This window comes from Parathielavia appendiculata (genome assembly GCF_033297405.1).
Source record: "Parathielavia appendiculata strain CBS 731.68 unplaced genomic scaffold N657scaffold_24, whole genome shotgun sequence".
Lineage (NCBI taxonomy): Eukaryota > Fungi > Ascomycota > Sordariomycetes > Sordariales > Chaetomiaceae > Parathielavia > Parathielavia appendiculata.
Window position 1 is genome coordinate 131,964 of NW_026944243.1, and position 26,441 is coordinate 158,404.

Here is a 26,441-nt window from a genome sequence, read left to right on the forward strand (position 1 = left end):
GAGCCACGCTCAGTGTTTCTGGTATCATTGTAGCAACCCAGAGAGGAACAGGGGAAGTTGACAGTATCCCCAAGCGCTGCCTGACCCACCTCTTCTGTTTAATATTGTTTAGTCCTTTTTTCTGATTCCTCGGTATCCTTTTCAGTCGAATGCATCACAAGCGTGTCTTGGCTAGGTGGTGATCTGCCCCGTTCTCCCAACGGCCAGCTATTTAAGCCCCGTTCCAATGGCAAACGTTGTGGTGCAATGCCGGGTGATTGGGTGACCTGCAGCAACTCCCGGGTCCTGATCGGTGGCGCCCGAACAGGAAGTTGGCTGAAGACGCGGAGTCTCAGACCCCTGATAAGAAGAGGACTTACTCCTTCAACCTTCCCGACGTGGCCCAGTCTCGCATCTTGACTGGTTATCAATCTTGATGAGGGCGCCCCGGGCCGTGTTGCATCGCGTCGGCATTGGCTACCTGTAGGTGAGCTAAGGAGCCTTGGCGGGAATGGGAAGCAAATTGAGGTTGCACACTGCCGAGCGTTGATTGGGGGCCGGAGATCGGCATATACCCGAACCCTGGCTGCCTTCTGTAAGCGGTCGTTTCAGGCCCATGGCTGCAGAGACTGACTCCCTTCCGAGTCCAGCGTCGTAGGCGCTTCAACCCGACTATATATGACCGAGGCTGGTCCCAGCATTGAAAATTTGGCGCCAGGGACGCGCTCACTGATTGGAGACCAGCTTGCCACCGCCCAGAAGATGAAGGCCTTCATTGTCGGTTCACTCCTGGCCACGGCGGTGTCCGCCGTCCCCATGCCGGCCCCGGTCCCGGCTCCTGTACGTTTGGCCGCAAGTCTTCCTCATGGCCCTTGAAGCTGACTCTGGCACCTACAGCCCGGCATCCCTTCTGCCTCGACAGCCCAGTCCCAGCTGGCTGCTCTCGCCGTCAAGGCGTACGTTGACGATGGGACATACAACCGTGACCTGTTCCCGCACTGGACCACGGTTAGCGGTACCTGCAACACTCGGTATGAAACCTTCTATCTCTCCTTGTTCCCTAATTTCGATCAGGCGAGGCTGACCGCTGACTTACCAGGGAGACTGTCCTAAAGCGGGACGGCACGAATGTCATTACGAACAGCGATTGCGCTGCCACGTCCGGCACTTGGCGTTCTCCATATGACGGCGCCACCTGGACTCTCGCGTCTGATATTGACATAGATCACATGGTTTGTTCCTTATCCCTCTCCAAGGCGTTCCGGAGACAACCACTCACCCCCGAACCTCCCGGCACAATATCTGGTAGGAAAACGACAGCTGACTCGACATCAATGATAATCAGGTCCCGCTCAAGAACGCCTGGATCTCGGGGGCCAAGTCTTGGACCACGTCCAAGCGACAGCAGTTCGCGAACGACTTGAACACGCCGCAGCTCTGGGCTGTCACCGACAACGTCAACCAGGCAAAGTCGGATCAGTCTCCTGACGTCTGGAAGCCCCCGCTCACGTCGTTCTACTGTACCTATGCCAAGAGCTGGGTTGCTGTGAAGTACGCCTGGAGTCTGAGCGTCACTTCGGCCGAGAAGTCGGCGCTGAGCAGCATGCTCAGCACTTGCTGAGTGTTGCGGGCAGGGGCTGGTTGAGGTGATATTGCGCCAGTTTCGGACTATGTTCGCCTTCCTTAATGCGTAACGGCTAGTGTACTTAGCTGCTCCCTATGCGCTTGTGGGCACGTTACATTAATAAGCGCGGCCTAATGCCAGACCGGAGATAGCTACCTACCATTACAAATGATCATGCCAGCCGACACTGTCTATATTACGACAACGCACTCCTTCATCCTCGATGAAATCCCATCGTCCTCGGTAACCAAACGTCAACCGTGGACACCAGTGACATTTACAATAACCCTGCAACTTAATACCATGACCTCCGTTCCTTTCACCATTGCCGATATCTTCTCGACGGTCCGTTACAAGGGCAACCCTCTGGCTATAGTAGACGCCAGAAACGAAGACCTCACGGACACGCAGATGAAGCTCATCACGCGCCAATTTAACCTATCCGAAACAACCTTCTTTTTCCCACCTACTTTGCCAGGAGCCGACTTCAGACTTCGCTCCTTTCTCCCCGGCGGAAGGAGGTCCACGGCGCCGGTCACAACATTCTCGGCGTGTGGTGGTACCTAGCTCACGCCAACCTCCTCCATCTCCCCGCACCACATCTCATCGAGGCAGCGGGGGTTACCGAGAGCTTCGTCTTTCATCAGGAACTCGGAGGCGAGGTCATTCCGGTTCAAGTAACCAGACACACGGAAGCTCTGGACGGCAAAAGCCAATTCTCGGTCTCCCTCCGACAGGCTACGCCACAGGCCCATTCGACGCACCCCGACCCGGCCGGGCTCGCCGCAAGGATCAAGCTAACGGCGCAAGACATCGGGCTCACCACGACAGGCAATTCCGGCCGACAGCCCCAGCCCCAGGTCATGTCCACATCGACGACTCGCCATCTCCTTGTTCCCGTGTCGTCCGTTGCGGCACTGAATCGAGCAGTGGTGCAGCGTGACAGGCTACTGGAACAACTCAGGCGCGTCGACGACAAGGCGTATGGTCTGTACCTCTTCACCCGGGTCCCGTCGGCCGATGGGACCAGTACCCAGACATTCCAAGCACGCTTCTTCAGCCCGGGATTGTCTGGTGAAGATCCTGCTACAGGAAGCGCCGCTGGTCCGCTCTCGGCGTATTTGTATTACCAAGGGATCTTGAAGCTTAGCAACGATGGTGTTGGGAGGATCCTTGTGCACCAGGGATCTCGAGTCGGCAGGGAATGCGTCATCCACGTTGAGCTCAGGCTTCGGCAAGAAGGCGGGCAAGAGGTTTTGGATGTGGATCTTATCGGCAGTGGTGTTCAGGTTGCCGAGGGGCGGATCGACGTTCCTGATTTCTCGACAACTTTCTAAGTTAGGCGTGTAGAATCGTTGTGGACACATGAAACTCAGTAGATTATTGAGACTTGATTGCTTGCTTACTTTCCTGCGCGTATTTCCTCCTCTCATTGGAGAATTCTCTTGAACATGGTTATATGAGAATCACAATACCTCAAATAACTCAACTGATAAATAATATGGCTGTGTACCTTACGTCTGTCCCGCCGTCGGGTGTAACTTATCTGGCCTCTAACGGGCCTTCGTCGTCTTGCTTGAAGAAGTTCAAGATGATAAAGCGGGAAAAAGCAAACAGGAAGAAGAAAACGGAAAGAGAGTGACATAGCAAAAGAGAAATATCAGAAAAAAGAGAAGAATTCATTCTCCTTGGGTAGACTGGATGGCGATAACCCGTCGGAGTCGGCACGGAATCGGCGCGGAACCGGCACGGAGCCAGAAGGATCCATGGCGGAGTCCGAGCCTCTACAACCCGGCTCTGGTCCGTTTGAGTCAGCGATCTTCTACTACCCAGGCGATAAGTCGGTTGGTTGGAACAGGAGTGCTGGAAATCGCTGGTGTAAGTGCAGAGTTGGAGCTGCTGTTTTATCCGTCTACTTGAGGCGGCAGAGGGCAGCTCAAAGGATTCTTGGTGAAGGCGGCAGAGTCCGGTCCTTCCTAGATATGCAGTCGGTGCGACGGGGGGCGCAGCGAGTTCCTTCAACATCATGACGAGGAAAGGAGAATTTGGAACAGAGAAGTTGGAGAAGTTGAATAAAATGGAGGAGCTGAGGTGTGCTGCTGTGTTCATGCAACATTAATTAACGTTAGATAGAACCTGCAATTCATGGAAAGGTTGGGCCCTCCGACAGAGATTCAAAAACCTCCAGGCTAATGGCCGGCGACCGATTTTTCATCGACTTTCGAGACTTTCTAATTTCCCAAAGCCGAAATAACTCTGAGGTTACTGGAGCTGCCGGCCTTGAGTGAATTATCCACCACTCCGTCCACGTTGATAAGCGGTGCAACCTTTTCTCCCAGCAACAGACATCGGCCCCGCCGCTAGGGCGCTAGGTACTCTGCACACGGCAGTGCTATCGATCGCAAGAAAATCTGTCACAACAGCAAAACTTCGAGACCTCACCTTGCCTCGATTGGACCGCTGTTAACTCGGCACTGGCCATTAAAACACAGTACCCAAGTATATGCGCCTGAAGACTAAGGCTAGGTACTTGCAAAGTGGAAGGTAATTAAGTGAAACATCACCCAACAGGCCCTTGGGCCGAGAAGCCCGTCACGGCATGACTGAAGATGATGCTGACGACAGCATTAACCCCAGCCTACTCCGATTCCGCTGCTACTCGTTCCCTGGCCTCCGGCAATCAGGACCCCAACGACAACAAGCTTCTTTTGACCTTTCTGGACACTGCAGAGACGATGTTATTAGAGCAGGAAATGGACGTGAGAAACGAGCTGGAGCTTGTGAGGGCCGAAATTGCGAAGGCCAATTTGGCCAAGGAAAAACTCGAGGCCCAGCTTGACAGCGCCAACACCGAACTCGAATCTCTTTGAAAGCAAATCACGCGGCTAACCAAGGAGAGACAAGAACTCCCCCACCATGGGACAGAGTTGGAGAAGCGCTCGGAAGTTGATTTCAATCTAAACTCTCTGAAGGAAAAGGTGGCACTCATAGGGGAGAAGCTGAGAGCTTGAAGGGAATTCTGACGATGTGACACCTACAGCGGAGGGGTCTGCTGCTCCTGGTGCACTTTCGCTGGGGTACCTCTTTGAGGTAGATATGGGAAGCATTGGGACTGCACTTAGAACTTGCCTAGGAAATGAGCTAACCTTAGCCCCAAAATATGGAAATGGCCCAGAGGGCGCCAAGCCTGTTGAATGCATACCTACACCAGAACCAGATACGCAGGCGCGGAATTGACGCTGTTGGTGCTGAATTTACGGAGTGATTATCAATACGGATGTAGTTAAGCCCAAAAACCATTCCAGTTGCCACGTACATAATTCATGCAGTTCCGAAACCTAAAGCCTCTCGCCCTTTCCTCATGAGCCAACTCCACAAACACGCAACCGGGACCACAACTCAGGTGGTTGCTGCCCACTCTTCCATCAAGCACACAACCTTGCGTCGACCACCGGACAAACTACCTCGCCGCAGCGGCTAACAGGAACCACGCCGCAGATTTTGTCCCTTTGACATTCCAGATAAATCGATGAGCTAAATAATTATTGGCAGCGATGACGATGCCGGGGTCCCGCAACAAGCCCGCGCCACCGCTTCTGCGCCTCTCCCCAGTCAACCGAGATCGGATCTATTGTTTTGTTGGCCTGGCATCGTGGGACGGCCATCCATTTACTTCGGCCTGCACGGCCCCGCCCGCGAGTGTAGGGACCCCCCCCTCTCGCCAGAGCCGTTTCCCCATCAATTCCACGGCCTGCTGCTTTCGTGCCGCCAGACGAAAAATAAAGCAGGCCCAGGCGGAGCCCAGCATGTGCAGGTCACGGAGAAGGCGGAGTGGCGGCGACGGTAAGAAGCAGCCGAGAGAAAGCCCAGCCCCAGTGATATGGTAGGTCAAAGTCTGGTACCATCACTCGGAGAAGTGACAATGAACTCCGGTCGTTAGGGCACCGTGGAATACCATCACCGGCGATGTCAGACCAAACATACTTCCCGAATTTTTCACTCCAACAGACCTCCTTGTTTGGGGTAAGAAGGTCAGTGAACTCGGAAATCCGGAGCGGGAGCTCGCGCGGGAGTGTTAGCAATGTGACTCTCGTGGAAGTCGGCTTCTAATACGGATTAGTGATCCCGTAGCTTAGCAAGGCAGCGTCCTGTGCTAATGGCTGAGGCGAAATCCAGTGTCTTGCCGCGTGGGCCTGTTCGACTGCTTTTATGAATCGGAACAATATCGCACGCCAGGCCGAGCTCCAAGCGTGTCCCGGAGATAAGGGACGATACATGGCTAGCAGCGGCATGCCACTCGCTTAGCATAGCTTGGGCTGCCGTGCAGACTTCGTCGTCATCCTCAGATTGCAGGGCCGGCCTGAGCAGCGGGAGTTGGTGCCGAGGCCACCGATGGAATTGTTACAGTATCGGTCCGAGCGAGGATGGAGGCAAGAGACCTGGCAGAGCACAATCATGAGACTGGTGAGGGACGACGAGGCCGGTGCCGTGAGGGCAAGTAGTGGTTCCAGCGATCCAGGGACTGTGTAGTAGGGAACGAATTGGTTGGCTGAGTATAGCAGAGCAGCCGCCTCGGCATGAATGAGGCGGGCCTGGCTTCAAGACGCCCAGTTTGTCTTCTTCTCGGGCTAACCGTTTCATCGTCCACGACTCTGAGATGTTCCCGCTTTACCGGCTACCAAATCCGGATCCCAGCCTCGGGGGTCCCAGGCCCGGCGATCCCCCCTTCGACTCCATGTACCCATATGATCGACCGCCTTGCCGCGTCCCACTTCTTGCGCGAAATTATTCCTACCCGCTGTATTGCTTACCTTCGCTTCCTCGAGCTGTTCCCCCCACCCCCTTTTTACCCCTTTACCTCCCCCCCACTTGGCCCCGAACAGACCACTCTGCGATCCGGGACCGGCGAGAAACGGTCGACTGTTTTTGGGAAAAAGTCAAGGGGGTGACATTCACACAGCGACTGGTTGGGGTAGAAGATTACGATGAACGCTACACTCCACTCTCACGGCCGCCAAGGGGAACATGATTCACAGAGCCCATACGGAGCTCTTACAACCCCTGAAGCAGCTAGTTGAAGGACCCAACGGACTCGCTTGGTTCTACGTTGACCTTCCCGATCCCTGGAAGTTGACCAAAGAGTCCAGAGCCCGCTGGCAAAGCAAGAACGGATGGGCTTGGTTGCGTGGCAGGGAGAAGAAGTGAAAAGGAGCGCCGAGAGCCTGGTTATGGGCAACCGGTATAGCAGCCTTTATACCAATCGGAGTGAGGAGCCGGGATCAAGCCTCGGGTAGCACGTGTTGGAACTGCACTATTAGATCGGAGAAACCAAGTCCACACATTGGCTTCCATGATGGGACACATCGCCCGAGAGTTGTCGGGCCACGGCCATCGCGTCGTCCCTCCCGGCAAACATCGGCGTCATCCGCCCCGCGCACACATCCCTAATTGGAACAATGGAACCGGTCAGTAAGAACGGATGGGAACCGGATGGGCAGGTACCTGGGCTGCTGTTTGCAGATATCACCACTGCAGCAGCATGCCCTCCCTGATGTTGCTTCTCAAGGACGACAAGATTTGCGCGGCAAACGACTTCGAACAAACCAAACTTCCTTAACATCCAACCACCTGGGCCACCCGCCACCAACACAAAATCGAAGATGTGCCCCGTTTGCCCCTCTCACCGCACCGGGAAGCTTGAAACATCGCGTCAGGACCAGCACTACTCGAGCGATACAGACGAGAAAACGACAATAATCCAAGAAACCCTCCCTGAACTCCCAATCACTTCCGATACCACATCCTGGTGACCTTGGTCCGGCGCATCTTCCTCTGCAACTGGAAAATGGCATACAACAGCGCCTCGGCTGTGGGCGGACACCCAGGCACGAAGACGTCGACGGGGATGATGCGGTCGACGCCCCGGACGACCGAGTAGCTGTAGTGGTAGTACCCGCCGCCGTTGGCGCAGCTGCCCATGCTGATGACCCATTTCGGGTCGGGCATCTGGTCGTAGCAGAGCCGGACGGCGGGCGCCATCTTGTTGGTGACGGTCCCGGCCACGATCATGACGTCGGACTGGCGGGGACTGGCGCGGAAGATGATGCCCATGCGATCTTGGTCGTAGCGGGGCATGGAGGCGTGCCTAAGGTAGGGGGGTGAATGTGTTGGACATCATATGGGAGAGGAAGGGGAGGATAATGTGCTACGTACATCATCTCTATGCCGCAGCAAGCTAGACCAAAGGTCAGAGGCCAGAGGGAACCCTGTCGGCCCCAGTTGATGAGGGCGTCCAGCGTTGTCCTGGGACGTGTCAGTCTGTATGTTGGCGTCGAAAGGGGCTTCGGCGGGCGCAAGCATTCTCACAGCGCATATTCTACTACCGAGCTTGGTGCCCGTTCTGTCGACAGGGCAGTTGTTGGGCGGACGGGACGAGGAGGAAGCGGGCGCCGCGCGGTTGAAGGTCGCTCAGAACCCGAGCTGTAGGCTCGGTTGAAGCCAGCGGAAACAAGTTGTAGGGGAATCTTCCCAGTCGCTATTGGCACCGCATGCTTGATATGGTTGATGGATGTAGGAGGGCGCATATTGTCCGTTCTAATCACTTTCCTTTCTGATTTGAGACCAGATCTCTAGTAAAACCTGACAGTGAGAGACGGGGGCAGCACTCGAGAAACAGATCAGGACGGGACAATGTGGAAATGGTCCCTGATTGGAACCGTCAACACGTTCTTACATCCGTTCCTGCTCGGTGTCTCGGGAACTGGCGGATTGCCCGATTGGGAAAGCTCTACGAAGAGTCGTTCGGTCATGTGCCGAAGCCGAGCTTGTACTGTGCGTGCCTGCCGTCTCAACACGACACAACACAGTGCGATGTTTTTCTGTTTCCGACTTATACAAGGCCCGTCACTTCCCGACCCCGGCCCCACAAGGCTTCTGAGCCCAATAAAAGACCTGACCTGCATTCGGCAAATTCCCACTTCTCGGATTCATCCCACCTTCACTCACTTTCTGGGTCGCGTGAAACAACTGGCAGCATGATAGTTCGCCCGCCAGTGGGTTTCGCTTGCTCGACCTGCGGAAGGCAATATAAACACAGCAGTCATCTGCGCCGTCACCAAGCAACCCGTAATCTCCCTTGTTTTGGCTACTGGACGACCTTGCGTATCTTCGCCCACGCTGACAATGACACTGCCTCTTAGATTTAGGGTCTGAAGAGTTCACATGCCAGTACTGTGGGAAAGTATTTAAGCGGAGGTACATATATCCTCTTGTGCCTTGCCTATATGCGAAACTTTTGGTTGTGGCGTTGCTGACTATCACTTAGGGATGTTTGGCGCAAGCACCATCCCAGCTGCCCGAGCAACAATAACCATGACGAGCCCCCTCGAGCCAAACGAGGGAAAAAGCCAAGCGCGTGTGACTCTTGCTACCGCAGCAAACTCTCATGTGATGGCGATGCACCCTGTTCCCGATGCAAGGCACGCAGGGGAGCGACATGCAATTACACTAGGGTACCAGAAAACAGCAGCAATGCGACTGTAATAGCGCCCTCCCAAACCGTGGAAGACAGCACCAACTCTCTACGCACCACCACTTGCAGAACACCATCGGTAGCAAGCGCCCCAAGCAAGGATAGCGACACCAAAACTCCTGTGTCTTTCCTTCTCAGTCTCACCAATCCCGATGCCGACTCAATGGTCGAGGTGTTCCAAGACGCAAGCATCACGCCTCAGCCAGAGACTGTCACCGGCGAAGAAGATCCAGTTCCCACGTCGGGAGAGGGCTTTTTCTTCTCCTGGATCTTTGGCCCACCGGACACCGATCCCTTTGCCGACCCCAGCCCCTTTTCCCTCTCCCAAATCCCCTACTCCATTCCCAGTATAGAGGAGGACATGGACCCAGCTCTCGAACCCATCGTTACCGACCTTGAGCGCCTGCACGTCACCTTGACAACCACAGATCCATCCTACAATGGCACCTTTGACGCGACTCTCGCCAAGCAGGTCTTCACCCGGCCCAACCGCGAGGTCTTCATCCCGACCTACTTCCGATACACGCACTTGCATATGCCCCTCGTCCACCGCCCCAGCTTCAGCGTCGAGACCGCCGCTCCGGCTCTGCTTCTTGTCGTTTTTCTCTGCGGTTCACTTTATTCCCCGCCGCGGGACTCGGTACTTGCGGTGCGAACCTTCTTTCGCATTGTCGAGGGGTATGTGTTTGGGAAGCTTGAGGCATTGCTCAAACTTATTTCTCAGGGTGGGGTTCGAGAGGATGGTGCGGCGGATGGCCGTGCTCATGAGCACGAGACGGAATTATATCAGACGTTGCAGGCTGCTTTGCTGATTCAGGGCGCCGAGTTTCTTATGAATGCAGGCGACGCACGGAGCAGGGCGTGGCGGGTTAGGGGCACTCTTGCTGATGCGGTCAGGAGGTTGGAGCTTACCAGTGCGAGGCATTCCCAACCTTGTGGTGTTGCCGCTGGGAGGGTGGATTGGGAGAGGTTTGTTAGGGATGAGACAAGGATTCGGTACGTGTTCTCTTTCAAGCACCCAATCTCATCGACTATCTCGCTAATTGGCCAGCATCGCGATGTGGACAGCTCTCGGCGACTGGCAACAATCAGGGATACAACACCGACCATGTTCCATGACAATCCACGAGTTGACGGGGTCACTTCCGTGCCTACCAGAACTGTGGGAGGCAAATGATGCGGTGAAGTTCGAGTCGGCTTTAGCTGCCGTGGGGGAACATGGCTGGCTTCGCTCAGCCTCTCTGCGCGACTGCGTGGACGCTTTGATGGCCGAGTCATGGTTGGGAGCCAAGGGGTTCCCCTTGAGATGCCTGTCGCTGCTCGATCTTCACCTGATGATCGCTGGTCAGACCCTTTTCTCGTACGTTGGATCTCCTCAGTCACCTAACATTTCTCTGTAGCTCTCCACACAATGATCGGCACCGCTCGCTGGGTTTCCCTTCTACAAACATGTATCCCCTCTCTCCAGCGTGCCACAGATAGATGGCAGGAGCTTGGGCGCGAGACCCTAAGCCACCTGGACGACGAAACGGTACGCATGAGCGGGTTCGTACGGCACAGTGACGAGCTTGGCTGGCTTGCTTCAGCCTTTCTTAAGCACTCTGCAGCAGGGAAGGACGATTCATCGCCCTTCTACCAGCGCATCGGTCACAAATCGACGAAAGAGTTGTATGATCTGATGCGGGAACTGCGGGGGCTATGACTGGACTCTGCACGCACAAAAGGCAGGGTGAAACTCGCAACCACAAATGGAGATTAAGCCAACAACAGAGATTCATTTGAAACGACAAGGCCAAGGAATACTTTTTACAAACCGACGATCCCGACTCTCAAGAAATGATACTCGGACTCAATCCGCCTGCGAACCTCGCCCGTCTTGATCTCATCAACATCCCACCAGACGGGGATGAAGCGTCCGTGGAGGAACTGGGCTTCCTTGCTCGCACACCACACAGCAAACTGGCCGGGAAGGTTCTCTGTAGTCATGCGGGTCAGGTCATGGCCAGGCACGTCATGACAAAGGCATGGAAACGGGATTTGGCTCGCTTACCATCATCCCAGTCGAGGGTTGTCTCGTCATAGCCGGCGCTTCTGGCTGCATCGGTCAGGACTCCTCCAGGATGCATGCTGATGATCTGCATGTCCTTGGGGTCCGTGCCATGGGCGATCATCTGCATCAAGAGGGTCCCAGAATTCTTAGTGAGGCCATATGTGGGAGAGGCGTTATCTGTAGTGAGGTTATGCGCAGCACTGCTCGACAGGTTGACGAGAAACTGAGGTTTTTCAGATTGCCAATTTAGTCGGCCGTTCGTGCAGATGGACGGCTGCCTTTGGGAAGCTTACCTTAGGCTCGCCCCTCCCCTCTGGTTGCTGGTGAAAGCGCACGGCATAATCGAGCAGGCCCCTGACGTTGGTTTCGAAGACAGCCCAGGTCGACTCCAACCCAGCTTGCAGAATCGGTCCTTCCTTCCCGAACCCCGCGGCATTGAGGATGAGGACGTCAATGACGACGCCGGTGTCCCGAAAGGCGTTCCACAGCTTCTCGGTGGACTCGAGATCCGACATGTCGGTCACCAGGGCGTTGATGACGGTTCCAGCGACGTTTTCGGCACGGAGGCGAGATACGGCATCGTCCAAGCGGTTCTGTTGGCGGCCGGTGATGATGACGCGGGATGCCGAGGCCTGGATGAAGGCCTTGGCTATGGCAAATCCAATGCCGCTTGAGCCTCCGACGACGAGTACAGTTCGGCCTGCCTGGCTGAGTTCTGGCCGCGAAGGCGAGATGGCCGGATAGGGCTTCTTATGGAGGGTTTTGATGTAAGGGACGTTCAGGGTGATGCTGGAGGGCGCCATGGTCTGAACTGTGAAGAATGAACTTTGTAGACCAGGGAAGAGCTTGACGACTTCAATATTGCACTGCTGTACGGATACGGTTGTCTCGGACTATCAGGACTGTTTGCGAGATGCAAGCAACAGTGCACAAGGTCAGGGAGCTCGAATCCCTTTATGTACTCCCGGCCTACTCTGCTCTTTTCATCATAAGGTACCAAGCCTGGCGGTTACCTTCAATAGGTCCCTTCAAACCTGAGTTGCTAATTAGCCCCCAAGTTTCCCGCACCAAGGGAGTCAAATCCGCTCATCATCCGCAATCTGACTAATGAAGGGGCAGCCTGGGCAGGACACAGAGCTGACTAAGGGCCAGAACAGGCTAGTCTCGCCCGCAGGGCCTTAATAATCGCCAGTCTCACCCGCAGCCAAATCCGCATCAACACCACCTTGGCCAAGTCTTGGACTCGAGTGAGACGGACAATGTCGGATTCAATGACTTCACAGACGGCGAGACGGCCCAGCACCGGTATGACCTCGTTCCCCTCGCGGATTCATCGGCCGCGCAAGACGTGCATCCAGTGCGCCAAAGCGAAGCGAAAATGCGACAGGACAAGTCTTTCATGCTTGCGTTGCCGGGAAAGGGGCATGCGCTGCGTATATCCATCAAGATTGATATTCAGAGATGGATCCGAGCCCACTGTCGCGGCACCTGATACGGCAGAAGTGGGACGAGATAGCGACAGGGCTTCGAACAGGGCCTTATTGATGGGGACGTGCTCGAGTCCTACGTATCCTCCTCTCGCTGATGCGGTTCAGGAACCAGGGAACCACGTGAGCTTCACAGATGTAATCGAGACCACTCTCAGCAGCCGATGGTTCCTGCACCCCCAAACCTGGATACGTCAACACGGGTGGGCTACGCCCCAATACGAGCTCCCTGTGAGCGAAAAGTCCTTGCCGCATTTCATCAGCAAGCTAAAACGCTGGGCGGATGACTGGGTGCGGGACGGGCATAGTCCCATTATGCACAGGCTCACCTATGAAGGATACACTCCTGAGTGCGTTGAGGACGCCTACACATCGCTGGCAGCGTACAACGCAGCCTCTCCCAGCGCGAAACCGACAGCACTGCGGGTCATCGAGAGCCGCGTCAACAAGCTGCTGATATCGCAGACCCAAGAGGATGTGGACGGGATCTCCTCAGCTTTCATTCTTAATACGTGCATCCACCTCGCTCGCACCCAAGCGCTGTTCATCTACCAACTGATACGCTTATTTGACGGCGATATCCGCGCCCGCGTCCAAGCCGAGAGCCATATGGATATTCTGAATAGATGGAGCAACCAGATGATCGAGAGCGCTCAGCTAGATTACGCCGCTGCCGACCTGGTGGCTGCCACGACACTGGATGGCAACACGAACCCAAACACCGAGGCACTGGCAGCAACTACGGAGGGAACCGGGCTCTCTATACCCGCTACTATTCGAATCCTCCCAACCAACAGCAGCAACGACGTCTCGAACAATTTCCTAACCGGGCAGGTCCTCAGTCAAAGCGCCAGCACGTCGTCCACCATGACGGTGACCACGACCACCAACAATCCATTCTCCGTCCCGCCCTCCGCCCCACCGCCAGTCCTCCACAAAGCCTGGCTCCTATCCGAGTCCATCCGCCGCATCTACATCGCCTCCATCTTCATGCAGGCCGTCTACAACACCCTCAGGCGGGGGTGGTCCGTCTGCCCCGGCGCCATCGCCTATACCGCACAGAGCGGGCTGTGGGATGCAAGGGAGTGCTATACCTGGGCCAGGGCACTGCGCCGCGGCCGGGATCCGGGTGGGCAGAAAATTCGGGAACGGGGGGATGATGCTCCTCAAGCTCGCGATGGTGGTGAGCAGGAGCTGTTGTCGCCGTGGGTGATGATGCAGGGGCTGGATTCCTGGCGTATTCTTGATGCGGCGGTTCCGGGGGAGGTGGATGAGTTTGCGGTTGCGGTGGCGGAGATTAGTTGTGGGGTTGAGAGGGTTGAGCAGTGGGTATTTGAGAAGGGGGGAGAATAGGGGGTCGGAGCATCTGAATGATCTTGACATGCAGTAGATCCGGTTATGCCTTCGGAGTCGCCTGCCACTGCCTACATGTAATTACAGGACGCTTTTCTTACAGTCTTGGACTTTGCCTGGGCAACTCCGAGAGCCGCCTCGGCAGCAGCGCTCTGCTGCTTCACCTGACATGAGGGCACAATGTGCTAGGTGGTTAGACTGTGCTGGAAAGAATTTCGCTGATCCGACTTTGATTATTGCGGTTCTAAGGGACGTTACTCATGTCCACTTGTCCCTGCTTGCAGTCAATGTTCATGCTCCTTCCCGTTCGCATGTGATTAGAACCCCTTGTTAGCGGGGCTATAAGATCACAATGACCACGAGGATCACGAAGCATCATTCTTCTACTTGGTAACAAACGATTAGTCTGTGATACGCAAGACATCCAATTGTTATAATGGGCTGATCTTTGTCCGTACGCATCTCACTTTTGTACTTGGACAGTCGACCATATGGTACGAACCAGATGAGCGAAGTAGAAATACCGAGTCTTCCCATTCCAGCTCACTCGTCCAGCGACGCAGTGGTAGGATCCCAACACACGGGCGAGTATTCGTCCGTCTCGAGCTCCTGCACCTCCTGAGGAATGAGCTCAAAGTCGTAGACGTCGGCATTCTCCCGGATGCGCTCCGACGTGGCGCTCTTGGGCAGCGGGACCAGTTCTTTCTCCAGGCTCCAGCGGATCAGGATCTGGGCCTCGCTCTTCCCGTACTTGTCCGCCAACTTCTTTGTGACGGGCTCGCCCCACCGCTTACCCTGCACCAGGGGAGAGTATGCCTCAACAGCGACACCCCGCTTGCTGCACCACTCGACGATGTCCCTACGCGGACACCAGGGATGGATTTCCCACTGACCAACGCTAAGTACACCGCCTCTGCCCTTGCCGCCGCGTTCCTGCTCTAGCTCGGCGATATGCCGGTCTAACTCGTCCAAGTGGTGCACGCCGTAGTTGCTAACGCCAATGCTGCGCACTTTACCGGCCTCTACCGCTTCGACCAGGGCCTTCCAAGAGCCCTTCCGTCTGGTGGAGCCGCCGTATGGGGAATGGAGCAGCATCAGGTCGATGTACTCCAGGCCGGACTTAGCGAGGGTGTCGTCCACCTGGGCCATTGTGCCCTCGTAGCCCATTTTTCGGGGCGGGACTTTGGACGTGAAAAAGATTTGGCTGCGGGGTATCGACGAGGCACCGCGGATGGCCTCCCCGCAGGCTCCTTCGTTCCTGTACGACGCCGCCGAGTCAATCTGGCCAGGGTGTGTTAGTGTCGCATGGTAAATTCCAACAAGATTCAAACTGGGCAAACCGAGTGCGCCTACATGGCGATACCCGGCGTCAAACGCTTCAGTAAGGCATCGTGCTGTGTCTTTTGGCGGCCTGGCGACGAATTCAGCCTGGTTTGCTCGGTGAGACATCATGGCGCTCACACTTGATAAACCTGGAAAATAAGGTCTCGTGGTCAGCGGTGTCACATCGCCACTCGTTGCGTGGCCGTAATTACCCCGAATCCTAGTCTGGGAATCTCGTAACCGCTGAGCAACTTGAACGTAGTGTCGATGCTAAGTGGCGCCATTTTGGATGCTGGTAGTTTCTTGTTCAGGAGTTCAGAATGGCCTGATGGCGCATTTGAAGGACACCAGAGGAAATCAGAAGATCAAGACAAGAGTTTTTACGGGCCTTGCGCGGCCAACTCTGCCAAGACCTGACACGTGTACGGAGGTTCCTACCAAAAGTCTTGCTTCACCGCCTTAAAATCACAGTGGTTCTGCTTTGCAGAGAACTCTCCTATGGCCAGTAAAGTAAATAGGCGGTGTGGTGAAACTTTTGATAGGGACATCCGTACAATACCCCCTTTTCTCAACCACTTCGGCTCTTGCTAGCAAGGGTCGACTGTCTGAGGCACGCCCGTCGAGCGGAAAGCATGGATGATACAAGCAAATCTCAAAGCAATCAGGAGGGGCATTTTGCTGCTAGTGATAACCGAGTTGAATGAAGAAAGACAGTACCTCTTTCTCTCTGCTCTGCGTGTAAATTACTGAATGGTTAGTCAGTGACATCATCAAAATCTTGAGTCAAGCTTCATCCTAACTTTGAAGAATCCGTAGGACGACCAAAAATCGAACAAGAAACTCGCTTGAGACTGCCCGAGGTCCACTATAATGAACAGTGTTGGGTCAGCCCGAGGGCGCGGCCAGGGCATGAGTGACGAGTTCGGCACGCGATCACCGGAACACGTGCGCTCGAGAATTGGAAGTCGCGACGGCGGGGCCAACTGCCAACGATCGAAGCTGACCGAAAGAAGGCGACCGAGATGGCCAACGGAGCCATGGGCATCGTGATTGCAACCAGCTCATCCGTGAAAAAAGGCATTGTCGGTGTTGGTGGCATCGCACGAGACACTCTCTTCAACAGGACCAGCGAGACCGTGACAAGATTTGCTGTAACCCTTGGCACGAGGGAGGAGCAGAACCCATACACAGCAGAACTAGCAGCCATCGCAATGGCCTTGGAGAAGATTCCGGCCAACGCCTGCCATAGGCACATCACCATCGTCACCAGGAACCAGTCAGCGCTAGCAGCAATTAGGCAACCGCGACAACAGTCTGGCCAAGGCACTATACGACAAATTTACGAGTTGGCTAAACTACACCAAGAAAGAGGGAACTCAGTCGATTTCCTGTGGATCCCAGCGGAAGCCAACTTTACTTTGGGCCTAGAGGCCAAGGCGGCAGCGCAAAGGACAACGAGGTAAGGACACAATCACAGTAGCGGAACCCCACTAACACTACACAGCCTCAGCCAGCAGATCCCGCTTTAGCTGCTGAAGATAGGACGCTGAACACTTAGAGAACGCAGCCTCCAAGTCGATCTGCTGAACTAAGTCAAGAGGCAATAGGTGGCGTGAGAAACGGGGAGAGAGTAGAGGACTTGTACGAGTTGATGATTGAACGTCAACGAATTGGATGTACTTAGCGTGCCAAGGCCCTTTAGGCTTCGTGCCTCCGGGCGAAATAAATTCCATCCATCCATATCCACCGTGACCTTCAATGTTCCTTCACAACGGTTGTCGTCGTCACCGGTACAGATCCCTATACTACAAGTCGCATCGCCGCGGTCTGCTTGCTGAGCTCTCATATTTCGACCCCATCAGTTTTGCAACATTCGATCATCGTTGTCAACCGTGACCGGCAGGCTGGCCAGCGACGCACCGCCATCTACAACCGCCGTCACTACATCGTCTTGCTTTCCAGTTACTTTAACGACCTGCCGCGGTTGATGAAGTACATCTGACTGCCATGTCGCGATCTTGGATTTGGAGTGTCTCTGATGATTCGACGCTGGTGCGTCTAATAGCACAGAGGAATGAAAGAGAGAAAAGTGCTTCACTTTCGTTCCTTCTTACCGTTCTTCTTCATTTCTTCTTCTTTCCCTTTTACCCTCAACTTTTCTCCTTTCTTTTCTGCCACCATCTCTCCTTTCTGCCTCGGTTCTTTTCTTCAAACCTTTCTTCGTTCATATCCTTCTTCTAAGATATGAGACGGTACTCTAGCAGAAAGTAATCATATTACGGCTATAGGTGATGTGATGTCTACTTTCGTTTTCTCTCTGTTCTGCCGCGAGGACTACAGCTCAGGCGCCGTTGTCCAGGGGAAGAGTCTACAGGCATCGACCATGACCGACGGAAAATTGAGCCGCGGCTGGCTGGTATACATAACCAGAGCACCCCGGCCGACTTTAATTACCTGTCCCCATTTGCAGGCAAGCCCAACCCGTGCACGATTCAAGAAGCAAAACTCCAAGCATATAACCGATCTTCCAAGCTTCCCAGTCCGCCTCCCTCCTTCGTCCCAGCGTACATACCGGCTGGGAATCGATGCCGCCTGTTAGCTCCGGCTTGTACCGTTGTTTTTCTGTGTACGTCTACAATTTGCCGTGTGGTGTACTGGCTGGATGACGGTTCGGCGACGCTAGGGAAAACAGACGCACTCAACATAGAACTGTCCTCTAACTAATCAAGTATATTACAGAAAGACAGCTCACTTTGCAGCCCCGTTCCTCTGGGCCAGCGTCTCGGCGGCCAGCGCCGCCAGGTTCTCGGCTTGCGTGATGGCACTCAACAACAGCTCCACACCAGTCTCGCGGCGGATCCAGTTCCTCAGCTCCACACTAACCAGCGAGTCCAAATTAAGCGCCGCCAGCGGCGTGTCGCCCTGGACTTCAGAAATATCGGTAATCGTCATCGCCGCGACCTTGGTCCGCAATGCCTCGGTCAAGCCCGTCAGCGGATCATCGGCGGCCGTCCAGCTGCCCGTGAACACGTCGCCGCCAGCACCGCCAGCACCACCCTTTCCGGACTTCTTCTTGGCCCGCTCGGCCTTGAGCCTCTCCTTGGCGTGCACAGGATGGAAGAAGGTCCACGGCCCACCGCCGGTGACGGCTTGGCCCTCAAGGAACATGCGGAAGGCGAGCGCCTTGCCGTCGTGGTGGAACGGACTGTCGGGGCCCATGACGGCTCCCTTGACGAGCGTGCGGATGTCGGCCATGGTCAGCGTCGCGCCCAGCGTCTGCTTGAGGATGTCGGTCAGGTTGTTGTCGGCCACGTAGCCAACGTCGAGCACGACCGGCAGCGCGATGCTGATGGTGTGCATCCCGAGCGACCGGCGGTACTTGGCGAACTCGTGGTAAAAGACGGCTGTGCCAGCATAGATGGCCTGCCCGGCATTGCCCGTGTCGCCCAGGAAGGAGCCCAGTCCGATGAAGAAGTCCATGTCCTTGGGGAGGAGGTTGTGCAAATGCCACGCGGCGTCGACTCTCGGCTTGCAAATGATCTCCCAGTCGGCGAACGTGGCGTTTTCGAACAGTTTGTCCTACAAGCATCAACATGTCAGTCAGTTGACGGCGCGGAAGAGAGTCGATGGGGCTACTCACGCTCAGCAGAAGAGCACTGTGGATGGCGCCCTTGACGGGTGGCATGTCGGCAATGGACTTGACCATCATTTCCATCTGGCCATAGTTGCCGACATCGCAGGCCAAGGCGCGGATCGTCACGTCGGTGTTCTCATACTGCTTCAGCACCTTCTGTACCGCGGGCCCAGAGGCACCGCTGCGGCCGAGCAGAACAATGTTCTTAGCCCCATGCTCAATCAGCCACACGCCGAGGTTGAGCCCGATACCGCGTGTGCCGCCGGTGATGACATACGTGGCGTCCGGCCTGAGGCTGACCTTCGTCGGACGGAGCTTGCTCTCGGCCACGACGCGCTCCTCCGAGCCGAGTTCGACAACGACCTTGCCCATGTTCTCGCCGGCCTTGAGTTTCTGTAGCGCCTTGGAGAACTGCGAGATAGGCAGCACGCTGATGGGTTTGATCGGCACGGCAACCCTGTGCTGGACAAGCTTGACTACGTCGGCAAAGACATCCTTGACCGCACCAGGCCGATGCGTATAAAGGTCACGGAGGTCGATGGCGCTGAAGGTGACGTTGTTGTCAAAGGTCTTCATGGGAAGGAAGCTGTTGTTGAAGGCGTCGAGCTTTCCGATCTCGATGAACCGGCCGAAGTGGGCGGCCAGCGCCCACGTCTCGGTCAGCAGCTGTTTACCGAGCTGGTTCACAATGACGTCGACTCCCTTGTTGTTGGTGGCGACGAGGATGGCGTCCCGGAACTCGGGGGTCCGGCTCGAGAAGATGCGCTCCTTGGGGATGCCAAAAGTCTCGTGCAGGTACGCCCGCTTGGACGCAGTACCCGCCGTCACGAAGACTTTGGCGCCCAGATGCTGCGCAATCCTCACACAGGCCTGCCCAACAGCGCCCGCCGCCGAGTGGATGAGCACCGTCTCGTTTTGGCCGAGCCTGGCCGTGTGGATGAGCGCAAGAACAGCGAGGGAGTACGCGAGCGGCATAGTGGCGGCGTCGGTGGTGCTGATGCTCGCCGGTATGCGGGCAGCGTGCCACACGGGCATCTTCTTGTAAGTGGAGAAACCGCTGCCCTCGAGAGACAGGAAGAAAACCCGGTCGCCCTCCTGCAGATTGGTCACGCCAGCACCGGTCTTGGTGACCGTGCCAACGCCGTCGAACCCGGGCGCGGCCCAGGGGATGGCGCCAAGAACCAGATTGAGGTCGCGGTAGCTGACGCCGGCGGCCTCTACTTTGACGACAATCTCTTCGGCACCCACTGGCTCCTGGAGCACGTTGGACCGGCGGAAGTAGATGGAGTCGGGACTGCCTGCAGCGTCGATGGTCATCTCGAGCGCCCGGTCGCCCTCCCACATGTTTTGCTCCTTGCGGTACGAGATGCCCTGCTCGACAGCAAACCGCTCCTTGAAATCCCTCAGCAGTCGCATGCGGGGGATGTAGATGGTACCGTCATGGTACACATAATCCATGTCCTGCGTCCGCGTGACCTCGGGGTCGCGCAGCGTCCCGACGAGCTTGACGATGCTGGGAATGGCCTCCTCCGTAAGCGGCGTCTCGTCGAGCAGCATCAGATTCTTAGCATCACCGGCGTTCTCGACCCGCAGCGTACGAAGCATGCCCTTGACGAACCTGACCTCGACGGGGCCGGTGTTGGGGACCACCCAGAAAATTCCGCTGTTATGCAGCAAGAGCTTCTTCAGCCCCTCAAACTTCTCCTCGTTCATGTCCTTCATCAGACTGTGCCGCGGCGAGTCTATGACGACGTAGTACGGGTACTCCAACTCCTCGATCTCGGCGAAGGGCTTAGTCTCGACGGCAATGTCGTATTGCTCTGCGATGGCGTTGGCCACCTGAGTGGCATACTCGATCTCCTCGTCGTCCATGAACGGCCCCACAACAGTAACCGTCTTGGCCTCCTCGGGCTTGCCCACCCTGGTCGAGGCGTGGATGCTGATGCCCGCGGTCGGGTCGTTGGGGCGGTCCTGGATTTCGAGGTCGACGCCTGAGAAACCCGTGTCAAGCAGCAGCTGGTTCCAGACGTGCTTGGGCATCATGGGACCTGCGTCGTGGTCGCGGTAGTGGTCTTTGGCATACCACCAACCGGGAAGCAGGAAGAAGGGCAGCAGGACGGCCGGATGCCAGGTACCTTCGATCAAGAAGAGCCTGCCGCGCGGCTTGAGCACCTTGCGCACATTGGCCATGGTCACGGCCATATCCTCAGTGGCGTGCAGCACGTTGGCGGCAATGACGACGTCGTACTCTTCGGCCTCGAAGCCCTGCTCGACCGGGTCCTGCGAGATGTCGAGCTTCTTGTACGTGATGCGGTTGGCAAACTTGGGATTGGAGAGCTTGTTCTTGGCATTCTCGAAGAAGCCCGACGAGATATCGGTGAAGGTGTAGTTGAGAATGGCAGCCTCCTCCTTATCTCGCGCAAGAGCCTCGAGCACAGGGAGGGTGGTGCCACCGGTACCCGCCCCGATTTCCAGAACCTTGAGGTTTGGCTCCAGGTCGGACAGGTTCAGCACGAGCTCGCCGAGAACCTTGCTGAGATGGGCATTGCTGGGGTCGGCCTCATAGTGGCGCGAGAGCAAGCCGTCAGCGAGCATGAGCTCCAAGGGCTCGACTTCGCCCCGGAGGATGGGAGCAAGTTTCTCGCCGATGACGCAAAGCATCTCACCCTGCGCGTCCTTTTTGCGTACGGCATCAAGAACCTCCTGAGACAGGTTGACGCCGAGCTCGACTCTGTGGTTGCCGCCGTTCAGCTTGGCCCACTTGACGAACTGGGAGTAGTGGTGAGGGTACTCGGAGCGGTCATCGCCCTCGGTCTCCTGGATGCCCTTGTTGATGTAGTACCACGCGACCTTGTCCAAGTTGGCAACGTGCTCCTTTTCCTCGGCACTCAAAATCTGCTTGGGCAGAGTCTTGTCGAGCTTCTCATACTGGAGATAGTCGAAGCGCGGCAGCAGCTCCCACCTCCAGTTCTCGGGCAGAGCAGCGGCGGGATCCAGCTCGTCTTCTGTGGAGCCAATGGTGCGGAAGGCGCACGACTCCCACTCGGCAACAGGAGTGAGCGTGCCGTCCTTGTCTCGTGCGAAGGCAGCCACGCCTAGGTTCATGCGGCCGCCTTTGACGTCGTAGTCGAGCAGGCGCGTGACAATGTCGAAACGCTGCCCGGGGGTCGATGGGATCTTGTTGGAGATGCGGAACCGACTGATGTAATTGGGCATCTGCGCTGGTCGTCGCCCATCCTCGGTCACCTGGAGGGGACCGCCACCCTGAAGGAAACCATCGATGGTAGGCGGGTCGACCGTGACGGGCGAGCCGAACGGGTTGGGTGCCTCCAGCGCCTCGCCCAGATTGCGGAGGGCGTGGCGGAGGAGCGTGTACCCCTTACCTTCGAAGAAGGCCGTCGAATTCTGGAAGGTCGGACCATAGCGGGTGGCACGCACACCGGCAACCGCATAGGCGTACGCCAGATCTTGCTCGACCAGGCCCTCAGTCTTGTCGACCAGCGGAAGCGAGGCACTCAGGGTTGGAGTCTCGACCGTCATCTCGCTGTATTCGGCTTCAATTTGGCCGTGGGCGTGGATGTTCCACGCATTGTCCTGCCAGGATGAGATCTCAAACTCCCAAGCGGTCGACGACTTTGCGCCAGTTCCACTTGCGGCAGGACGGATCTTGGTTACCATGTCGACCTCCTGATCTTCCTGGATCTCCAAACGAGACTTGACGTGGAAGTCGCGGACGAGGAATGCGGTGGCAGGGGTTGTGAGGGTTCTCCGGCAGGCCTCGATGGCACAAGACATGTAGCCCGTCATGGGGAAGATGACGGCGCCCGCCACGACGTGGTCCCGGATCCATGGGGCCTCGTCCAGCGTGAACACTTGGCGGTATGCCTTCTCCTTGCCACCAGTGCTGATCATGATTCGGCCGAGCAAGTGATTGTAGGCCTCGCCAGGGAACAGTTTCTCATGCACCGCCCGCGGTTCCAGCTGATAGCTCACGGACTTATCCCAAGCGTAGCCTGGGAGGCCAGTGACGACCTCGGCATTGTCCACGCTCGTCTGGTTGACAGCAGCGAGCTGGATCGGCGCTCCCAGGGTGAAGAGGGACGCCGCAAGGTCGAGGATGGCCTCCTCGGAGCCGGTTCCGCGCAACAGAGAAGGGAGGTAATTGAAGGTTGAGACCTTCTGGGGATGCGTGATCTCCACCGTCTGCTTGATTGGGTTCTTGAGAGCAGCATGGGGACCGATCTCCAGGACCGTGTTGGGAGTCTCAGTCTTGTTGCTTCCCTTGACAGGCGTCGGCGTGAAGACGGCCTTGATGGCATCTGAGAACCGCACCGGGCGGACAAGGTTCTTGACCCAGTAGGACGCGTCGACTGAGTCGCGATCTTGTACGCTCCCCGTAACGGAAGACACAAAGATCGGCTTAGGCGAGGAATGGTCAGAGGCGAGGTACTCGGAGTCCTTGTCGCAGTAGGGCCGGATCTGGTCCAGGTAATACGAGGCCACCGCTTCCATGTGGCGGGAGTGGTAGGCCATCTGGATCTTGAGCTTCCTAGCGAACAAGCCATTCGCCTCTGCGACCTTGTGCACGTTTGCGATGGCAGCGAGGTCGCCCGAGATGGTGACGCTCTTGGGGCTGTTGATGGCGGCCACGGTCGCGTATCCCTGGGCGTGCTGCTGGAGGAGGTCTTCGGCTTCTTCAGGGCCAACGCCGAGAGCCAGCATGGCGCCTTTCTGGACTCCAGCCTGCTGGCGCCAGAGTTGGGCAGCTGCCTGACCCCTAAAGTACGAGACGGCAATGGCGGTGCGGAACGAGATCAAACCAGCGGCGTAGGCTGCTCCAATCTCGCCGCTCGAGTGGCCCGTGACGGTGCTCGGAGTGATCCCCCAGCTCTTGAGCAGCTCCACCAGAGCCAGCTGGATGGCTGTACACGCCGGCTGGCTGATCTCGGCATCATCGACGCGGGAGCTGCCGGCGGCGTTGCCCAACTCCTCTTTGAGGCTCCATTTCGCGCCCATGGTTTGGAGATGGGACTCAGCCTGGTCCAGGGCGGCGGCAAACACCTTGTAGTGCTGCAGCCCGGTCGCCATCTGAGCGTACTGGGCGCCCTGGCCGGTGAAGACAAAGGCAAAGGTGCGGTCCTTCACCCTGACCGGCTTCACCTGCGAGAGCTTCTCCGAGAGGGTGTCTAGCGAGTCGGCCACGACGGACACGCGGTATGGGTGATGGGTGCGGCGCTGTCCGAGAGTGTAGGCGAGGTTTTTCAGGTACTTGACGTCCTCGGGAGCCTCGTCGAGGTAGTCCTTGAACGAGGCTAGGTACGAGCTCAGGCTGTTCTCGTTCCTGGCGGTCAGAACAAACAGGTAGCGAGGGTCAGCGAGTGAGATGGCATGGCCATTCGAGTGGCCGTTAGTGTGGCCATCGGTGTGGCCATTGGTGTAGCCATTCGTGCTATTCCCGTTGGCGACGTGGTAGCCATTGGAGCCATTGGTGCCGTTGGCGTGACCATTGGCATCGCGCTCCCTTTGCGGCGCTTGCTCGAAGATGATTGCGGAATTGCTGCCACCAAAGCCTGGGAGTCTTGCGTTAGCAACATGAACCCACTGCTTGAAGAAATTCGAAGGAGTTTCTCTTACCAAAGTTGGTCACCATGACTCGTCTCTTCTCGCCCTTCGGCCATGGAATGGGGCCACTCGGCACGACGATCTTCTCCTTGTCCGGAATTTTGGGGTTGATGGTCTCGAAGCCCGCTGTGGGAAGCACAACCCCGTTCTTGACCATCAAGATTGCCTTAATCATGCCGAGCATGCCGCTAGCTCCTTCGAGATGCCTATAGGACTGTGTTAGAGGATTCCAATGGTTGTAGAAGTCTCGGCTAGGAGAATCTGCTACCCAAAGTTGGACTTGACAGAGCCAATGTAGATTGGGTTCTCGGGCGTCCTGTTTTTGGCGAGAACATCCGTGAATGCGCCAGCTTCGATGGGATCGCCAGCTCCGGTACCAGTCCCGTGGCCCTATTGAACCACAATGTCAGCATGCCAGGCAGGGCGACGGCATTCGGGTGGCATGGCATGGCACCAACCTCGACAACAGCGGTCTCACCAGGGTCCAGGCCCACAGCAGCATGGACCGTGCGGAGGAGTTCCCGGTGAGCGATGCCGTTCGGCATGGTGATGCCCTCTGATCTGCCGCCATGGTTGCATGCAGAGTTGCGGATGACGGCGTGGATGGGATCGCCGGACTTTAGCGCCGCGTCCAGGGGCTTGATGAGCAGGCAGGCAGCGCCTTCGCCACGCCCAAAGCCTGAGGCCTTGTGGTCGTAGGAAAAGCTGCGTCCGTGGACTGACAGGGCTCTGAATGATTGATTGTCAGGTGAGCGTTGATGATTGATGGGTCAGATTGTTCACTCACCCTGTCTTCTCCAGCGCGAGCCACCCCCCAGGGGCAACTGTGAGGGCACAGGATGCGACGAAGGCAGCATCGCAGTCGCCGTTGCGGACGGCCGACACGGCAGCATGTGCGGCGTAGACACTGGATGCGCAAGCAGCATCCAGCACCACACTTGGGCCATACACGTCGAAAAAGTATGAGATGCGATTGGCGAGCATGCAAGGGGCCAGACCGGTGGCAGTGAAGGTCTTGGCCGCAAAAAGATCCTCTCCAAGGCGCTCCGAGTATTCATGCTGGCCGGCACCCACAAAGACGCCAATCTTCTTACCGGCCAAGTCAAGGAGAGTCTGGCCTGCGTCCTCGGCGGCCTCCAGGGCGCACTCGAGCAGCAACCGGTGCTGGGGATCCGCGTTCTTGGCCTCTTCAGCTCTCATGTTGAAGAAGGCGGCGTCGAAGGAGTAAATGTCCCCCGGCAGAAAGCTGTCACAGGGTCAGTCATTCTACTCCCAAGTGGATATAGCATTGGTGTGACGTACTGAGCACCCTCGGCTCTGAAGACGCCCGACTTGTCAGCTCCAGGCTTGCGGTAGGCCGACACATCGAACCGATGCTCGGGAAAGGTGGTCCAGGCAGACCGGGCCTGGGCCAGGTAGTCCCAAATCCCTTTCCCTCCAATGCTAGGGGCACGGTAGGCAATGCCTACAACGGCAATGGGGGTATCTTGGGGAGACATGATGAGTGAGTGTTGAATCTTGAGAAGCGTGGAGGTTGGGGTCAAGGAATGAGATTGAATATCTCCTTGCTGGGGCTGAGGAGAAACTTGACGGGCGAAGGACTTCATGTTATATCCGGTCCTGCCTCCTCCGCCGACTCAGTCTCTCTGCCTCCGCTGATAGACATCCTTGCCTTCATCCTGTAAGTACGTACCGATGGCTAACCGGTCTATCATGGATGTAGTCGAGCCTCCTCGGCGCATCCAAACATGCAATATGCGGTTCACTACCACGACCTCCACCACCTCCCGTACACCCTCTCGGCCAAGCGAACAGTCACCATCACGACAAGCCAAGCC

The 26,441-nt window shown here is 56.7% G+C and overlaps 10 protein-coding genes across 10 annotated transcripts; 5 read left to right on the forward strand and 5 right to left on the reverse strand.

The window, feature by feature from the left end:
* The first annotated feature begins 561 nt into the window (after nucleotides 1-561).
* N657DRAFT_649955 (uncharacterized protein) lies at nucleotides 562-1,787 on the forward strand. Its single transcript, XM_062793833.1, has 4 exons — nucleotides 562-819; nucleotides 877-1,010; nucleotides 1,079-1,211; nucleotides 1,325-1,787. Exons 1-4 carry the CDS (start codon nucleotides 742-744, stop codon nucleotides 1,598-1,600), a joined length of 621 nt encoding a protein of 206 aa, XP_062643414.1. The 5' UTR covers nucleotides 562-741; the 3' UTR covers nucleotides 1,601-1,787.
* An 8-nt stretch (nucleotides 1,788-1,795) lies between these two features.
* Nucleotides 1,796-2,940, forward strand: N657DRAFT_666543 (phenazine biosynthesis PhzC/PhzF protein; the record flags this gene model as incomplete). The annotated part of the gene is made up of 2 exons (XM_062795345.1): nucleotides 1,796-2,137; nucleotides 2,215-2,940. Exons 1-2 carry the CDS (start codon nucleotides 1,907-1,909, stop codon nucleotides 2,938-2,940), a joined length of 957 nt encoding a protein of 318 aa, XP_062643415.1. The 5' UTR covers nucleotides 1,796-1,906.
* A 103-nt stretch (nucleotides 2,941-3,043) lies between these two features.
* On the reverse strand, nucleotides 3,044-3,998 carry N657DRAFT_250896 (uncharacterized protein). The gene has a single exon (XM_062786441.1). The coding sequence runs from the start codon at nucleotides 3,710-3,712 to the stop codon at nucleotides 3,146-3,148; it is 567 nt and encodes a 188-aa protein (XP_062643416.1). The 5' UTR covers nucleotides 3,713-3,998; the 3' UTR covers nucleotides 3,044-3,145.
* Nucleotides 3,999-4,934: 936 nt separating this feature from the next.
* Nucleotides 4,935-5,872, forward strand: N657DRAFT_251012 (uncharacterized protein). Its single transcript, XM_062786442.1, has 3 exons — nucleotides 4,935-5,446; nucleotides 5,544-5,634; nucleotides 5,724-5,872. Exons 1-3 carry the CDS (start codon nucleotides 5,158-5,160, stop codon nucleotides 5,737-5,739), a joined length of 396 nt encoding a protein of 131 aa, XP_062643417.1. The 5' UTR covers nucleotides 4,935-5,157; the 3' UTR covers nucleotides 5,740-5,872.
* Nucleotides 5,873-6,892: 1,020 nt separating this feature from the next.
* Nucleotides 6,893-8,345, reverse strand: N657DRAFT_674762 (NADH-quinone oxidoreductase). Its single transcript, XM_062795775.1, has 3 exons — nucleotides 7,970-8,345; nucleotides 7,817-7,906; nucleotides 6,893-7,748 (listed from the first exon to the last, which is right to left on the reverse strand). The coding sequence occupies exons 1-3, from the start codon at nucleotides 8,185-8,187 to the stop codon at nucleotides 7,388-7,390; spliced, it is 669 nt and encodes a 222-aa protein (XP_062643418.1). The 5' UTR covers nucleotides 8,188-8,345; the 3' UTR covers nucleotides 6,893-7,387.
* A 65-nt stretch (nucleotides 8,346-8,410) lies between these two features.
* N657DRAFT_706794 (uncharacterized protein) lies at nucleotides 8,411-11,317 on the forward strand (the record flags this gene model as incomplete). The annotated part of the gene is made up of 6 exons (XM_062797390.1): nucleotides 8,411-8,429; nucleotides 8,657-8,728; nucleotides 8,803-8,857; nucleotides 8,928-10,069; nucleotides 10,227-10,478; nucleotides 10,535-11,317. The coding sequence occupies 6 exons, from the start codon at nucleotides 8,411-8,413 to the stop codon at nucleotides 10,834-10,836; spliced, it is 1,842 nt and encodes a 613-aa protein (XP_062643419.1). The 3' UTR covers nucleotides 10,837-11,317.
* Nucleotides 10,941-11,987, reverse strand: N657DRAFT_581232 (NAD(P)-binding protein; the record flags this gene model as incomplete). Its single annotated transcript, XM_062789508.1, has 3 exons — nucleotides 10,941-11,110; nucleotides 11,185-11,407; nucleotides 11,478-11,987. The coding sequence occupies 3 exons, from the start codon at nucleotides 11,985-11,987 to the stop codon at nucleotides 10,941-10,943; spliced, it is 903 nt and encodes a 300-aa protein (XP_062643420.1).
* A 504-nt stretch (nucleotides 11,988-12,491) lies between these two features.
* Nucleotides 12,492-14,024, forward strand: N657DRAFT_581301 (uncharacterized protein; the record flags this gene model as incomplete). Its single annotated transcript, XM_062789518.1, has 3 exons — nucleotides 12,492-13,352; nucleotides 13,506-13,880; nucleotides 13,938-14,024. The coding sequence occupies 3 exons, from the start codon at nucleotides 12,492-12,494 to the stop codon at nucleotides 14,022-14,024; spliced, it is 1,323 nt and encodes a 440-aa protein (XP_062643421.1).
* Nucleotides 14,025-14,428: 404 nt separating this feature from the next.
* Nucleotides 14,429-15,690, reverse strand: N657DRAFT_649965 (Aldo/keto reductase). The gene is made up of 3 exons (XM_062793834.1): nucleotides 15,560-15,690; nucleotides 15,378-15,496; nucleotides 14,429-15,305 (listed from the first exon to the last, which is right to left on the reverse strand). The coding sequence occupies exons 2-3, from the start codon at nucleotides 15,474-15,476 to the stop codon at nucleotides 14,568-14,570; spliced, it is 837 nt and encodes a 278-aa protein (XP_062643422.1). The 5' UTR covers nucleotides 15,477-15,496; nucleotides 15,560-15,690; the 3' UTR covers nucleotides 14,429-14,567.
* A 2,405-nt stretch (nucleotides 15,691-18,095) lies between these two features.
* On the reverse strand, nucleotides 18,096-26,102 carry N657DRAFT_684284 (polyketide synthase-like protein; the record flags this gene model as incomplete). The annotated part of the gene is made up of 7 exons (XM_062796661.1): nucleotides 18,096-18,926; nucleotides 18,988-24,551; nucleotides 24,616-24,809; nucleotides 24,872-24,993; nucleotides 25,062-25,332; nucleotides 25,391-25,849; nucleotides 25,906-26,102. The coding sequence occupies 7 exons, from the start codon at nucleotides 26,100-26,102 to the stop codon at nucleotides 18,096-18,098; spliced, it is 7,638 nt and encodes a 2,545-aa protein (XP_062643423.1).
* Nucleotides 26,103-26,441: the final 339 nt, after the last annotated feature.

What these genes read in the sequence shown, in the direction of transcription:
- N657DRAFT_250896 (XM_062786441.1), bottom strand. Translation starts at nt 3,712, where the DNA reads ATGAACACAGCAGCACACCTCAGCTCCTCCATTTTATTCAACTTCTCC.
- N657DRAFT_649955 (XM_062793833.1), top strand. Translation starts at nt 742, where the DNA reads ATGAAGGCCTTCATTGTCGGTTCACTCCTGGCCACGGCGGTGTCCGCC. An exon ending in AGCGGTACCTGCAACACTCG is followed by an intron (nt 1,011 to 1,078) that starts GTATGAAACCTT and finishes CTGACTTACCAG; the next exon opens with GGAGACTGTCCTAAAGCGGG. An exon ending in ATATTGACATAGATCACATG is followed by an intron (nt 1,212 to 1,324) that starts GTTTGTTCCTTA and finishes AATGATAATCAG; the next exon opens with GTCCCGCTCAAGAACGCCTG.
- N657DRAFT_649965 (XM_062793834.1), bottom strand. Translation starts at nt 15,476, where the DNA reads ATGATGTCTCACCGAGCAAACCAGGCTGAATTCGTCGCCAGGCCGCCA. An exon ending in TTGACGCCGGGTATCGCCAT is followed by an intron (nt 15,306 to 15,377) that starts GTAGGCGCACTC and finishes CACCCTGGCCAG; the next exon opens with ATTGACTCGGCGGCGTCGTA.
- N657DRAFT_251012 (XM_062786442.1), top strand. Translation starts at nt 5,158, where the DNA reads ATGACGATGCCGGGGTCCCGCAACAAGCCCGCGCCACCGCTTCTGCGC. An exon ending in AAGGCGGAGTGGCGGCGACG is followed by an intron (nt 5,447 to 5,543) that starts GTAAGAAGCAGC and finishes TCCGGTCGTTAG; the next exon opens with GGCACCGTGGAATACCATCA.
- N657DRAFT_674762 (XM_062795775.1), bottom strand. Translation starts at nt 8,187, where the DNA reads ATGCGCCCTCCTACATCCATCAACCATATCAAGCATGCGGTGCCAATA. An exon ending in TCGGTAGTAGAATATGCGCT is followed by an intron (nt 7,907 to 7,969) that starts GTGAGAATGCTT and finishes GACACGTCCCAG; the next exon opens with GACAACGCTGGACGCCCTCA. An exon ending in TGCTGCGGCATAGAGATGAT is followed by an intron (nt 7,749 to 7,816) that starts GTACGTAGCACA and finishes CCCCTACCTTAG; the next exon opens with GCACGCCTCCATGCCCCGCT.